Genomic DNA, 16768 nt, shown 5'->3' on the forward strand with positions numbered 1-16768 from the left:
GAAATCAAAATGATTTACCGTTAATTTTTAATTAATGAAAAACCACAGTTTTTGCATAGCATTCGCCCTCTACAGGTCAGGTACGGAATTACAAAAGGATTTAGATTATCTACTATTTTTTATTTTCTATCTTCTCTACTAAATCGAAATTACTTACTGTTACTTTTTAATTAATTAAAAAACACAATTTTTGCATAGCATTCGCCATCTAAAAGGTCAGGTATGGAATTACAAAAGGATTTAGCTTTTCTACTATTTTTTCTTTTCTATCTTGTCTACTATATCAAAGCGAAAATTTGTCCTTCTGTACTTCTGTCTTTCTATACAAATCCACAGTTTACAAGGGAAGATTGTGACATTTTACATACCAGCGTATTAAAACCCGGCGGAGGCAACTAAAATGATTTTAAATCGAAATTAATTACTGTTGATTTTTAATTCATTTAAAACCACAATTTTTGCTGGATGCTTATTGTGGGGCCTCACGGCATATGGGTAGGGCCTCGGAGCAAACATTTTGTGTTATCATGTTTTGTCATGATCTTAATGTTTACTATCGAAGAGAGCTTTAGCAGGCTTTGCCAGCATTCTCAGCTCACTGACTATATTACGCAACAACATTTACTTCTTTCTTCCAACTGTGTCAAAATGATGACTTTGCAAGGACCCTGCTGTACTGTGAGCTGCCAAAATATTACACATGGAATGCTTCTCCCAAAGTTTTTCTGCGCAGAAAACAGGGAGTCGCTGTAGATGGTCATCGTGGTATCAGAGCAACAGAAGCTCTTGGCCATGTTTACACTGTACATCCTACACATTTTGAATGCTTCTATCTCTGAAGTTTGCTTTACACTGTTACAGGTCCTACTTCCTTCGAAGACCTTAGGACTGTTGATTGGGAAGTTTGTCACACTTTTCGTGAGGCCTGCCTAAGGAGAGGTTGGTTGGAGGATGATGTGTAAACAAACATTCTTAAAATCCTGGGCAACGCCAGGTACTCCAGCTAGTCATGGTATAAAGGGAAGATCATCATACTGCAGTAGAAGCCATTCAGTCATCATGAGGGTCACAAGCACAAGAGAAGTGGACCCACCATTGCTGCTAGCAGTTGGTGCTAACTGCTTCACCAGGGAACCCTACAAGGTGGGGATGGTCTTCAATATGGGAAACCCGTACTTCAAGGCTCTCAGATGGACTAACTAGATGTGATCTAAGTCATGGACAGGCCTGGGATCAGAACAGACAGCACTTAAAGTCAGGATACAAGCAAAATGTCAGGGTCATTAGCATAGTTGGTAACAGTTGGACCAAATCAGCACAACAGTCAGCATCATGAAATATATGTTGCTCAGACACAGACATGTTTGAAACCTAATACTGATAATGTTAAGGCTATACTGCTAATGTGGAAACACAAATCTTTTGTCCCATCATAAAAGTAGGAAAAAGTGGCAGCCATGCACCTACAGTAAGAAGAGCTCTGGAGTCCGGAGTTTCTAGAGAGGTAATATTGCTGTCCCGGCACCAGGTATGGTATATTGAGATTGTTGACAGGGTTGTAATGTCTACATTGAACATGTCAACACTGATGTAATGTTTAATTTGTTGCTGGTCTAATTCTATCCCTAACCCTAATGGATATATGGACATGATGACAATGTCAACATTCTGTTAATGTCAACCTTTTAACCAGGTTGACATTATCAATGTTGGCCTTCTGCTGCCTACATTGTGAATGTCGACATTCAAAACAGACATTCGGGCATTTTTCTGGAGACATTTCTTCTTCCATCATTGCTGTTATACAGTTGCAGTACTTACTGGAATATCTGTTCACCTATGTTACAGTAGTCCCCATTTCATGGATATGCTCTGTTCAGATATGTTACAGTAATCCCCATTTTATGGATATTCTCTGCTCATCTATGTTACAGTAATCCCCATTTTATGGATATCATCTGTTCACCAATGTTACAGTAATCCCCATTTTATGGATATCCTCTGTTCACCTATGTTACAGTATACCTATGTTACAGTACACCTATGTTACAGTAGTCCCCATCTTATGGATTTCCTCTGCTCACCTATGTTACAGTAGTCCCCATCTTATGGATATCCCCTGCTCACCTATGTTACAGTTAGAGATGAGTGGTTCGGATACCTCAGAATCTGAACCTCTCCAAGCAGGTGGAATCCGAGTCCACCCGAACGCAAGTTCGGGTGTTCCCGTCTGACTCAGATTCCACCTCAAGGCCGAACTTCACCCAGCCGGCGTTGGATTCTCGCGGGAACCGGGTGACGTTCGGCCTCTATAAAAGGCGCGGTGCCCGGGACTCAGAGCCATTTCGTGGACAGTGAGGACGGACGTAGTTAGACTAGAGAGAGTAGTAGGTAGGCAGTAACTAGACTAGTTCTTCCAACTTTTGTTCTTGCCGCTGGACTTTAAAGGGCATTAGCCCTCTGACTGTGATAGCACAATCATATAAAATAAATAAATGACCTCCATGACTTTACTGGGCATAAGCCCACTGTGTGTGCTCCTGTGACTGGGCATAAGCCCACTGTGTGTATGCAAGCTCCGTGACCTTACTGGGCATAGCCAACTGTGTATATACAAGCTCCATGACAGGGCATAGGCCCACTGTGTGTATACTGTATACAAGCTCTGTGACCTTACTGGACATAGCCCAGTGTGTGTATACAAGCTCTGTGACAGGGCATAAGCCCACTGTGTGTATACAAGCTCCATGACAGGGCATAAGCCCACTGTGTGTATACAAGCTCCGTGACAGAGCATAAGCCCACTGTGTCTGTACAAGCTCCGTGACCTTACTGGACATAGCCCAGTGTGTGTATACAAGCTCTGTGACAGGGCGTAAGCCCACTGTGTATATACAAGCTCTGTGACAGGGCATAAGCCCACTGTGTGTATACAAGCTCCGTGACAGGGCATAAGCCCACTGTGTCTGTACAAGCTCCGTGACCTTACTGGGCACAGCCCATTGTGTGTATACAAGCCTCGTGACAGAGCATAAGCCCACTGTGTGTATACAAGCTCCGTGACCTTATTGGGCACAGCCCATTGTGTGTATACAAGCCTCGTGACAGGGCATAAGCCCACTGTGTGTATACAAGCTCCGTGACCTTACTGGACATAGCCCACTGTGTGCATAAAAGCTCCGTGACAGGGCATAAGCCCACTGTGTGTATACAAGCTCCATGACAGAGCATAAGCCCACTGTGTGTATACCAGCTCCGTGACCTTACTGGGCACAGCCCATTGTGTGTATACAAGCCTCGTGACAGAGCATAAGCCCACTGTGTGTATACAAGCTCCGTGACCTTACTGGGCACAGCCCATTGTGTGTATACAAGTCTCGTGACAGGGCATAAGGCCACTGTGTGTATACAAGCTCCGTGACTTTACTGGGCATAAGCCCACTGTGTGTATACAAGCTCCGTGACTGCTTGGGCCTTAGCCCACTGTATACAAAGCTCTGTGACTCCGTGGGCCTTAGCCCAATGTATACAAGCACTGTGACTTCTTGGGCATAAGCCCTCTGTGTATACAAGCTCCATGACTCTTTGGGCCTTAGTCCTCTGTGTATACAAGCACAATGAGTCCTTGGGCAGTAGCCATCTGTGTATAAATGAAAAGCCACCGTGACTCCTTTGGGCACTGGCCCTATATGTATAAAAGCACTGTGACTCTGCATGTCCTTTTTAATATCCAACATAAGGGTGGGTGGGAGGGCCCAAGGACAATTCCATCTTGCACTACTTTTCATTTCTGCCACTGCTGTGTGGCAATGTGTCATAGATGTGCTTTAAACTGTGGTGTCTGTGCCACTGCGCCGCTGCTCTGACGCTTGGTAACCAGTCAGCTCACTGCAACCTTTGGCCAATAATGATGAAAACTATCATTTAAGCTGAGAGGTGGTCTAAATTGACTGTACATGACTGGAAATTAAGCTATTGAGGTTAATAACACTCTAGGAAGTTCAAAAAAGCCCAATTTGTGTGTTTTTAGCTTTTTTTGTAAATTTTTGTAAAAAATCCAAATCCAAAGACAGTCACCGCAGTTTGGCAAATCCAAATCCAAAGCCGGACGACGAATTAGAACCAAATCTGGCAAAAATGGTCCGGCGCACATCCCTAGTTACAGTACACCTTTGTTACAGTAGTCCCCGTCTTATGGATATACTCTGCTCACCTATGCTACAATAGTCGCCACCTTATGGATTTCCTCTGTTCACATATGTTACAGTAGTCCCCATCTTATGGACATCCTCTGTTCACCTATGTTACAATACACCTATGTTACAGTTGTCCCCATCCTATGGATATACTCTGCTCACCTATGGTACAGTAGTCCCCATCTTATGGATTTCCTCTGTTCACCTATGTTACAATACACCTATGGTACAGTATTCCCCATCTTATGGATTTCTTCTGCTCACCACTTACAGTAGTCCCCATCTTATGGATATCCTCTGTTCACCTATGTTACAGTAGTCCCCATCTAATGGATTTCCTCTGTTCATGTTGTAAGTTACAGTAGTCCCCATCTTATGGATTTCCTCTGTTCACCTACGTTACAGTAGTCCCCATCTTATGGATATCCTCTGTTTATCTAAAATCCGGATCCAGCTGAAAAACTAGATGGAGCTTTTTCATGAGATAAGGTGCATGTACATCTAACGCTCTGGCCCAGTATCTCTTCAAGAGTTAAAAATGTGTTCAACTTCAAACTCAAGGGTAATACATTGCAAAATCACATATGAGCCATTACCCCAGGGATTGCCTTTGAAAGAAAGTACTTTGAGTTTGATATTTTTAGTAGCAAGCCATAATTAACAGCCTGCAGGTGGAGGAGCCTTATATCAACAATGTCTATCTCTGTATTTTCTGAAGAACAGAGACCTTAAGATGTGCATCATGAGTTTCTTTCTAGAGGTCGTGATGGCTCATTGATCACAATCATTTCACTGTATAAACTTGAACATGATATATTTCTCCACATTTTAATGCACAACTGCTAATAGTTTGCTTCATTTAACCAGTGGGAAAAAAGTGACTTTGGTACATAACACCAGCAGTAATCACAACTTTCATATGTATCTTATAGCCAGCTAAGAGACGGTCTGTTCTTGCTTTGGAAATTTACTGCATGTTTGAGGTCTCACCGTAAGTCTGAGGACTGTGGCAGCCATCCCAAACATTTACGTCCTGTAAGCACATCCTGAGTAGTTTTGAGAAATTTTTGGATTGTTGTCATGCTGAAATATCAAACCTCCTTTCTCCTTACCTTTCTGCACTGACACTGGGGTATTAGTTGCCAAGAGTTGGTGGTATTAAGTTAAATCCATTCTTCCTTTTACCTGGACAATATTTCCTATGACGCTGGCTGACACACTACCCCAAAAACATAATAAATCCACTCCATGGTTAATGGTTGGCAAATGCTTCACCTGTACTTCTCCAAATGTATGGTTTGTGGTTTTGGAATAAAATGTTTGCTTCATCCACCTATGGCACCATGTCCCAAAAGGTTTCTGACTTATCTAAGTATTGTTCTGCATATTCCATATGTTCATTTTAGGATGTGGTTGTAGGAAAGGTCTCCTTCAAATACCTTTTTCACACAGATCATTTAGAGCACAGGTTCTTAAACTCGGTCCTCAGGACCCCAAACAGTGCATGTTTTCCAGGTCTACTCAATGAATCACAAGTGAAATAATTAGCTCCACCTGTGGATCTTTATAATGTGTCAGTGAGTAATGAATACACCTGTGCACCTGTTGGGTGACCTTCAATATGTGACCTGTGTGGGGTCCTGAGGACAGAGTTTGAGAACTACTGATTTAGAGTAACCAATACTGCACTGTGACCATTAAATTGGTGTCCGCTAAACCTTTCTCCATGTCTTTGCAGTGATATGCAGGTACTGCTTTGCATATCTTACCAGTTTATGAACAGTTCTGTTCAATCATTTGTGTACTGACGCGTCTTACTACTGACTACATACTTGTACAGACCCGACATACCTCTGCCAGCCCAGCTTACATCTGGCTATCTGCTTGTATGCCAACCTAATATATTCATCTGATTGACCGATTGTGTACCAACCTAGCTGATATCTGATTATCCGCTTGTGTGCCAACCCAACTTACATCTCAACATCTGCTTGAGTTGCTCAGTATTTGGACTCATAATAGAGAGAGGTTTTTTTTTTTCTAATTTTTAGGGGTTTTGTGAGAAAAATTACAGGAATGTATTGTTTTTTTGTTTTTTTTAAACAAGCATTTGTTCCAAAAAACGACCAACAACCCCAAATCAAGGAAGGTATCAGACCTGAAAGACATAATATGCAGTAGGGTCCTCACAAAGATACTTTGCTGGTTGGAGAGGTACAGTAACATTGCCCAAGCTTTTCAAGATCTACTAAGGCTTTGGCACATCCTGATATTTTGAAAAAGTTCTTGCCAAAATTGTGGATACTGGAGCTTCATTGTTCCTGCAAAACTGAAGGTCTGAAGCAGATAGAGTACTACTGACATACAGTCTTCCTACATTGTTGTAGAAATATTAAAGCAGAAGAAATTCAAATGGACTCCTTAGTAGCTTCCCAAAATGCTGAAGGCAGTAGCTTTCTGTAGAATAAGATCACTCCATTCCAAAAGGGGTGAGGATCAATAAAAAGCTTCTCTGTAAACCTGGGAAAGTTCTCTAAAGTTCTCTAACTTCAAAGACAGGGGCGTAACTAGAACTTTGCGGGCCCCATAGCAAAATCTTGATAGGGCCCCTTCCCATTGGCACCAAGAGGTAAAATAAACCCCACACATATACCCCCCACATGAAAGGGAATTTTTTTTTTAAATCTTGAGAGGACTGAAATACTGCCCTTAAATATTTAAGTGCCAAAGCTCATATAAGCACGTGCTGAGCCCTGATTGGATCTGCTCAGCATTTATTCCTGACCCTCAAATAAGGATCAGTGACATTTGATAGAGCCACTCTGCAATTGTGGGCATAGACATCGAGCCTGCCTTCCACTTCCTGGCATTGCTGGTGGTGACCCCAGTGTTGTAGCGTGGAGCTGTGGTGCCTGGAGCAAATGCATGCTATGGCACCCCGTACCCACTTCTACTGAATTGCGCTTGGGGACTGAGCATGACCAGCATTTGGGATTAAGTTCAGGTGATAAAAAGGTGCTTTATTGATTTAGGGTTTTGGTGCATATATTTTATTTTTGTGCAGTTTTTAGTTTTATTACTGTTTGGAAACGGAGATGAATAGTTGTACCTGTTGCATTAGAGAGGGTTTTTTACATTATTATTATTTTTTACTTTACATTATTATTAATAATGTAATACATTATTATTATTATTATTATTATTATTATGATTATTATAATTATTAATAAAACCTAATAGTGATGCCTAAACAAGCAACTAAAGACATGGGTGTAAGTTCATGCGGCATATACCTGGCAGAGATGCGCATATACAGCTCAATGTTCATGAGCAGTAACATTTTTTCATACAGGATTATTGAGAACAAGTTACATCCAATATGAGTCCAACTCAGCATCAGGTCCCAAGTGTAGAAGTTTCTCAGTAATTATTAATGTGTCATCTTTGTTAAATACAATACCATAAATATCCTGTTTCAGTTCATTCTTAAGAGTCATTATCTCTTCCTGGCAACCATGCATCTGCTAACGATGGGTAATTACTGTAGTCTACAAGTAGTGGGTTTAAGCCCTTTGAATGTTTCATTGAGAAACACCACACGGGATTATTGGCTAAAAAGTAACACTGTTTATTGGGACCTCAATCTCCTGACACCACCTTTTAACCATATCCCAGCTCCATTAGCTATGCCGCATTGACCCTAGTAAAACACAGCATGTAGTATGATTATCTTCATTTTAATTGCAAATTATCTCCTCAAGTCATCTCATTTCATTTCCTTAATGTCACGCTATACACATACTGAAGATATTATTTGTGATTACATAATCAGCACTTTGTGGTAGATGTAGTCAGCTAATATTCCATGGGCAGCAAAACCCTTCTTTTTTCTTGTGTCCCATGAAGGGCTCCTGCTCCACGGGAGGTTTCTGTCCTTCATGAGCTCACCTTTTTTCCTAGCATAATAAGTGGAAATGAGCACAGCCGCACACTTTTTGAGGTTAAGACTTTAAACTAGAGCCTGTCCTCCTTTCAACTATAAATCTGTCTGCATAACATTTAATTTTTATTCTTGAGGGCCAAACCAATTAAGAACAGAGTGGGCAAATTGGCGTTGCAACGTCAAAGAAACACCATCATTGCAAATCGCCCTTCCCCCTCACGGCTCAATCTCACCCAGACCCGCACATTTTTGCTTACAGTCCTATGGGGTTCTGAACAGAAATATGTGAGCCGGAGGTATTGTAAGTGCGACATACAGCCACACTTACTCGCGGGGGTGAGAACATCACTCCTAATTAGAGTGACTATTTTGGCTAGGTGATTGTTCTATCAGTCTGTCAGGTGGTCTATAAATAATACCTATAATGCCTAAATTGTTTGAGCAAGTGCGGGTGTGTCTGCATGTGAAATGCTACATTACAGTGTTTAGCAAGCAGATACACCGGCAGTGGCACACAGAATATAGGCATACTGCCAGTAAAAAAGAAAGTGGGAGACACATATAGAAACCGTTGTAATTCCTACACCGTTCACCTGATTTGGATGTAATTACCCTCAAATTAAATCTGAAAGTCTGCAGTTAAAGCACATCTTGTTTGTTTCTTTCAAAGCCATTGTGGTGGTGAATAGAGGCCAAAATATGAAAATTCTGTCAATGTCCCAATATTTATGACTGTATATATATTATATTCATATACAAAGGAGCTAATTGCATCCCCAGTGCTGCTTAGGTTAAGTCCATCGAGAATTCAAGTAGCCGGCGGAATCAAGCCAGCACTGAGAGGCAAGAGAGGATCCGGCGCATGGCGAGCTGAGGAGTGGCGCTGACCCTTGTGGGAAAGGCCTGGCACAGAGGATAACCATCTTCTGCCAAGGTAAACGTCCGTTTTACTTCACTCTCCCCCCCCCCCCCCCTGTAGACAATCGGGGCCACGTGCTTTTGTGTGCCCCCCAGCCTGAAAGTTGCCAATCAGCCCCTGGTATGTGGGCATTTCTGTAACTCTAGATTAAAGGCTGACATACTGTGTCCACTAACAGCTTACATTACAGTATCTTATTGCGTGCAATAATGTTGCAGACCTTATTCAAAGCGCAAGCTTCTCACACTGCACAAACTCCTATGCAGTGAGATTACTCAGGGCCATCAGAAAGGGATGTGTGCAGCACCTGAATACACTAGTTGCAGTGGCGTATCTATAATGGGTGCAGTGTGTGTGGGGGGCCCTGCACCGCACACCCTGCACCCATATTGGTTTAAACTAACCTGTCCGTGGTGACGCGTCGGGTGTTAGTGCTGCTCAGAACACCGGAAAATGGCCGCCGCGGCCATTTTTCCGGTGTTCAGTGTAAGCGCTTTAGACACCGGGCACACTCTAGTGCCCGGAGTCTACTAAGGCTCCGGTGGCTGGCCAGCCGCGTCAGTTCTGCAGGGCAGGCACGCTGGTACAATATTAACCATTTATTTAAGCCATTACACCTGCATCCACCGCCATCAGTAATGCAGGGAAGATCACTGGCTTTTCAGCCCAGTGCTGGTTAATACTAATTATATAAGTAAATGCTATTTACTCATTTAAAACATAAAGTATATAATATGAGCAATGGATAAACAAATATATATTCCTTTGATAACAACCTCAACACCTGTGATTAGCAATTAATAATTAGAGGTAACCCGTGTAGAGCAAAGAGTGCAAGAGCCAATCTCATTGTGTTAGTCACTAATATAAAGTCATCAGACCAATTTTAAATGAAAATCAATAAGATATATTGCATAATGGGGAATTTGCAATGTAATCGCTAGAGCAACTATTTACTTACATTGGATTTTGGTGTCAAGTCAATGTGGTTCCTAATGAGGAATTTGACCAGGGATAAGTGACCCTTCTCTGCTGCTATATGTAATGCAGTGTATCCTTCCTGAAAGTTAAATATGACAGAATTTATAGTTTAAAGGAAACATGAAATTACATAACTGACAGTAAGAACATACAAACCACAAGTTAAAGGTAGCCTACAAAACTGGGCTATTGTAAAATAGAAAAAAGAAAAGAAAATGCAGGTGCACACTTTAAGCACTAAGAATACTGATAATCAAAATATTTTTAATAAACGCTAACAGTTAATATCGAGTTTAAATACGGTCTTAGTACATGTTTGGCCAAAACTGTATGTCTACATACCACGTCAAGGTGAACCTCATCAGGTGGGTCCCTAACAACCCTAATACTGGCACATTATATACATTCTTACAGAACTTACCTATAATAGTGTAAATTCCGATGTGTAGACTGCTATGCAAGGGCCTATACTAATTAAAACGCCTGGGGCAGGTGGGAGGAGTGCTAGTCCAGGAGAAGGAGTCTCACCTTCAAGTGTACATTATATATACAAATACAGTTTATTATAAATAATAATAATAATAATTATTATTATTATTTTATTTATATAGCGCTTTTCTCCTAAAGGACTCAAAGTGCTTTACATTTGCCTTTACAGTACAAAATACAAAATAAGCTTAAACAATGGACATTAGTGAGATGCTTGGGTGAAGAGGTGAGTCTGGAGCCCATTTTTGAAGCATTCTAGACTGGTGGCCTCTCGAACTGTGCGGGGAAGTTAGTTCCATAAGGTTGGAGCCCCAAACTTGAAAGCTCGACCCACAAACGAATTCCGGGAGATTCTAGGTACTGTTAATAGTCCTTCGTCAACGGATCGCAGTAATCGAGTGGGACGGTAAGGAATCAGAAGCTGCTTTAGGTACCTTGGGCCATGGTCATGTAAGGCTTTGTAAGTTAGTAAGCTAATCTTGAAAACAATTCGCCATCTGACAGGCAGCCAGTGCAGGGACTAGAGAGTGGGTGTTATGTGGCTGAAACAGGGCTGGTTGGTTAATAACCTGGCAGCTGCATTTTGTACCATCTGCAAGCGGTGCAATTCTTTAGCTGGGAGTCCAAGGCAGAGGGCGTTGCAGTAGTCTAGGCGTGATGATATAAATGCATGTATGACTTTAGGCAGATCTTCTGAGGGAATTAAGTGCCTGATTCTGCCAATGTTCCTCAGATGAAAGAATGAGGATTTGATTGTGGCTGATACCTGATGTTTAAGTGTCAAGCCACTATCCAGGACAACACCAAGATTCCGCACATGTTCAGTGTTTTGTAGTTCTGATCCCCCAAGCGTAAGTCCTGTTGGTTGGCTATGCTGTAGCCCTGACTTGTGACCTATCAAATGTTTTGATTATTGGTGCTTAGAGTGTGCACCTGCATTTTTTTTTTGCATCTGTATGTATGTGGGGGAGATTAATCTTAGTTTGATTATATATAGCTCTTCTTGATTTCTGTAGTGTAATGGGTTTTTGACTGGTGATCACAGGAATCACCAGACAATAAGGGGTAAATTTACTAAGATTCGAGATAGGTCGATATGACCATCTCGGGTGATTTATTGATTTTTTCCCTGCTTGCAAATTTACTAAGGCAAAGTCGGGTGAGTTAGAGAGAGATTTCTTATCACCATCGGGCCAAATCGGAAGTACTTTTCACCTAAAACATACATCTCTCAAATTTACCAAGAGTCGGGATGACAAGCTCGGGTGAGCTGCGAGATGGTCAGAAATATATACAAATCATTGTGATTTGTGTATGTTTCTTTCTGTAAATGTTGAAAATAGGGATAATAAGAAAAAAAATTACGTGAGGTCCCCCCCCCAAAAAAAAAGACTAACCAGCCCTGGGCTTGCCAGCCTGTCCTGGTTCTTAATTTACAGGGAACAAAATGTGTAGGGTTCCACAGTAAATTACGAACCAGCAACAGGGGGCAGGGTCAGAGCTGGTTTTAAATATACGGAGAAAAAATTTGACGTGAGGTACCCCGTATATTTAAAACCAGCCCTGGACCCTTTCTAACGGGGGACTGATGCCACAGCCGGACCTCCGGTTTTTGTACCCTGGGCAGAATTTTGACCCATGGAGCCCGTTCTGAGCCTTCCAGTGGATGGATTTGGATGAAAACTTCACAGAGGGGTGGCAATTGATCTGGGATGCCTAATGGAGTGGTTGGGGTCCCAGTGGGACCTAACTATGGAGTGCGCCAGGAAGAACTTTGACCCAGGGAGCCTGTTCTGGGCCTTCCACTGGATGGATTTGGACGACATCACATAATAAAACTTAATAACGTGAACATTTTAATGTGGGCAACTCCGGGCATTTCAGCTAGTTTTTAATATATGAAACACACCTGCCACAAATTTCCTAATTTAAAATGTAGACATATGCTGAGTCAGATGCATTTCCATATGACCGCAGCAGCCTGTTTGCTACCTTATGCTACGGCGAGTATATGCCCGTCTGTGCTGATTATCCGTGCATCTGCATGTGTAAGACGGTTTTTCTGTCTGTTGATAACGGTGAGATTGGTCACAGTTAGACTCAGAATTAGGCCCATAGCAGGTATCCATAGCAATGCAACTATGCATACTGTGAGCACAGTGTATGAAGTCACTGAGGTGAAGTGGCAAATACACTATGGAGGTGCCAATAGCAAAGGTGAGCCTAGATTTCTAGGTTTGCTTAGGCACCTGGAAGGAGTATGGTGGAGTGAGGGCGCTCACTGCTCAGTGCAGTGTAGGAGCACCTAGTTCTGTGGTGCATCTAGTTCTGTGGAGCAGTGCAAAAATGGTCCTTGCACCTGGCTAGCACGGTGCCTGGACGCTCTGGACTCACACCTTGCAGACATGCACTGAACTGGAGGGAAGAAGGTTCAGTGGAAAACTGAGGAAAAATTACCTCACGGAAAGGGTAGTGGATAAGCGGAAATGCCTCCTATCAGGGGTGGTAGAAGCTAATGCAGCAGAGCAATTTAATCATGCTTGGGATAATTCTTTGTAAGGATATCCTTATGTCTAAGGATCAACTAGGGTTTGAGATTACCATAATGTTAAAAAAAGGAGCAGATTAAATGTGCCACTGCCTCTTATCTGCCGCCAAATTCTATGTTTCTATGAGGATGCTTCGTGCATGATGTCATGCGCTCAGGAGGAGGAGCCAGCGCACAGGGCTGTTACTGCACTGTATGTAACAAAGGTGAGATGCATGTCTCCTCGCTCTGGTAATCAATGAAGTCCCGTAACAAGGCTTTAATGTGCCCTGTGTTGGCCACGTCCCCTTTGCACATGGCGTCGCACATAGGGTGTGGGCTCAGCCAGCACCCGGATGTGCAGCAGTGCACGGAGTGTCTAGAAGATGTTCCATGCAGTTGTATACATAGCATGGCGCCTGCCAGTAGCATCCATAGAACGCTATAGGCAGCGTTACTGGCTGCAAGGTGCTATTCTAGGCACCCTACTGGCCAGAAGCGAGGGCCAAGGGGCAGAGATGGTGCCACCCATGGAGCCCTGCATTCTGTGCAGCAGCAGTGGTCACACACATCTAGTTGCGACTCTGGATCAATGTAAGCCATACATTAGTCTTAAACAAGTGTTATTGTAGGAGAAAAATAAAAAAAGTGTTATACCATAAATGCAGTGGATACAAAGTCACCCAATGAGTTTCCCTACAAACCTAGGAGCACTTATAGTTTCTAGAGTCAAATCCATAGAACAGAGATTGGCCATGCGCCTCCATAGTACATTGCAGAACAACTAGACACATGTAGTAACAACAATACTCTTCATATATTAGGCCCTGTGTATTTCAGGTGGTTGATGTACAATTACTAGCTCTTACTTCTCTTATCGTATAGAATGTGGGAGTTTTTGGTTTGGTTTTGCACTAGCACTATAATGTGCTGCTAGTTGAATTACAAAATAAAATACTTACATTGGTGGTTGTGTTGATATCGCTTCCATCCTGGAACAACTGATCTGCACAAGATTCATGTCCTCCCTCCACTGCCAGGTAAAATGGTGTGGCCCCATCCTAGTGAGCAGTTTATGGAGATACAGTATTAGAGGTGGCTGCAGTCTGTGTTCTCAGATCACAATCATGGAAGACTTACTGTACAAGACATATTCACAATATAATTATTTGGGGGGGGGGGGGGTTGTGCTAAAATCTGATAGGGAAAAAAGATCATCAACTACTTTGAAAAGATGTAAATCCCTCAGGCACACTCCGCCAGTATAACACAGTTGCGTTTTTACTGAGATGTTCTTTATCTGTTTTTTTTTTACTCTCGTAGAAACATAAAAGCAGGATCATCTAGTACACAAGGAATAAAACACATATTACTTGACAAGAGGATCCACAGATCTCACTGAAGCAAAGACTTTGAAAGATATTGAACAGTATGAATTTCACAGAACAACTTCAAATACATTCACCAACTCTTGAAGTCAGAAAAACATGGTTAAGAACAAAAAAATATTTAATCTAGTATGCAACTTAGTAAATAAACTTCTATAACTCTAGCATTAATTTGGTTGGTGACGAGCAGCGGCTTCCACTCTCTTGGATGAGTGGGGCTATCGCTGCATGCACTGCAGGAGGAGTGGACAGTAGTCCTGGCCGGCTGGACGGGTCCCGCAATGGATCTGGCAGGTGCCCGGGACAAGCAGATGCGGTGGTGGGAACGCGCATCCGCATAACACTTGCTTCTAGGGACTGCATTGTTTGCAGCCCCTAGAAGCCAGGTAGGGCTGCCCGTCAGCCAGAGAAGTGGCTTCCCACTGGAAACATGTCCTCTGCTAATCGCAGCCCAGACTGGCGGTCCAAGGGGACTGCCTGTTCTGTGTGTGATTGGCATGTAGCGCTTCCAATGGGAAGCCACTGCAAGTCACAGAGTGTAGCCAGTGCAGACTGTCTCACTAAGGTGGCAGATTTTACTGAGGGTGCTGCAGACCTGCAGCCCCTAGTTAAAATCTGCTACTGTTGGTGACTATATGGAAGTTGGATTTGAGGATAAGAACCCCACCCTCCAAAGAAAACCCTTGTTTTCTGAATATGGCTTTATATTTAAGACTACCATAAATCTTCTGGGAAAATATGAGTAAGAAAAAATGTTCTTGGCCGATTCAATTACCCTCGAGCTTGCGCTGGACCGGTGGCTTTGTGGTATGTGTCTCTCTCATCCTGTGGAGGTGCGAGCAAAAGTCAGCTACCACTTATGTGCGCAGCATCTCATGTCTCTAAGTGTCATTAGGTATCACTGCCTACGAGATGCATTTGCTGCATTCTTGTAGTACGAGTACCACCCCTCCAGTAGCAGTGACTTGAGGGCAGTTGGTGCTGCTCTGCCAGATGCTGAAGTTAGAATTTGTGGTGAATGAGCAGACCCAGAGGCATAGCTAGCAATTTCTAGGCCCGATAGCACCATGTACCGTCCCATGGCAAAAAAACTCACAACATGGGATAGACAAGGAAGATGGGTCCCCATCAGATGTAGGACCCATAGCAGCTGCACACACTGCATCAATGGTATTTACGCCCTTATGCGGAGGCAGTGGTATTATGTAAGGATCCCTGTGATGTGTAAGTGGGGGATTGGAAGCTCTGCATGTACCTAAGTATTTATTGCAATGATTTTGCTGTGTCTACAGTGCAACAATGAGTAATATCCATAAAATGCAAGAAAATGAAATCTTTAATTACAATTTTGGTAATTCATTCTAGTGGTGATGGTCAGTTTGCCTATTTCATAAAGGCCTTAGCGCTATATAAAAGGTGTAATGCATTCTATCTATGAAAGGTTGGGATTCATACTTAATTTAAAGCACATTCTAAAATCACGAAGGGCTCTTACTCTGATGATATGTTAATAGCAAGCATGTTAGTCATTTAGACTAAAATCTATATACTGATATTATCAACGATATCACATGTGGCAAAAAAAATATCAGCTCAAATATGGATATAAAACATTAAGGCTAGTTATACACTACTGAAACATAAAAGCGAATTATAAACTAGGAGTTATATAACTCCTGCCACATTTACCCTTTAAAGGAATCAAACCCAAGAATGATACTTCCACATGTGCAGTGGCAGAATGCTCTGTTCAGTCTCATATTGATTTCCCACTGCAGATCTCCTAAAAAATAATGTAGGCTTGTGTGTATTCTCCCCCATTAATTTCAAACAAGTCATATTACATCCCACAGGGTTAGAACTTTGTCCAAAGTGGTTTTAAAACAGGTCAAAAAGCTTAAACTACAAAGCACGTCATGTCTGCTGTACTACTGAGGTTGCCCTGATGTATAAATCCATCAGGTCACAAAGAGCAATTCTGCAGAAAAATCCAGCATGTTTATCACATATTCTCCTGCTTCTGAGCTGCCTAACACAGCATCCTGCCACTAAGGGTCCAGGGAAAGCATGATGGGCATTACAATTGGCATACTTAGTTGAGTTTAAAAACATTTTAAGTTTTTTGTTATGCTCTCATTAAGCATTATGAGCTGCATTCTATTTGTAGCTATTCATCCCACAGGGTTAGAACTTTGTCCAAAGTGGTTTTAAAACAGGTCAAAAAGCTTAAACTACAAAGCACGTCATGTCTGCTGTACTACTGAGGTTGCCCTGATGTATAAATCCATCAGGTCACAAAGAGCAATTCTGCAGAAAAATCCAGCA

At 42.3% G+C, this 16768-nt stretch overlaps 1 protein-coding gene across 1 annotated transcript in view; it reads right to left on the reverse strand.

Moving 5' to 3' along the window:
* ANKDD1B (ankyrin repeat and death domain containing 1B) overlaps positions 1-16768 on the reverse strand; it is an 89763-nt gene that overhangs the window by 15225 nt on the left and 57770 nt on the right. Inside the window, exons 8-9 of the mRNA XM_088443690.1 lie at positions 14018-14116; positions 10020-10118 (exon numbers count right to left, since the gene is read on the reverse strand). Coding sequence (XP_088299816.1) covers positions 10020-10118; positions 14018-14116 — 198 coding nt within the window. The remainder of the gene's footprint in view (positions 1-10019; positions 10119-14017; positions 14117-16768) is intronic.

Source organism: Taudactylus pleione, unplaced genomic scaffold (assembly GCF_031769625.1).
Source record: "Taudactylus pleione unplaced genomic scaffold, aTauple2 ptg000333l, whole genome shotgun sequence".
Classification (NCBI taxonomy): domain Eukaryota; kingdom Metazoa; phylum Chordata; class Amphibia; order Anura; family Myobatrachidae; genus Taudactylus; species Taudactylus pleione.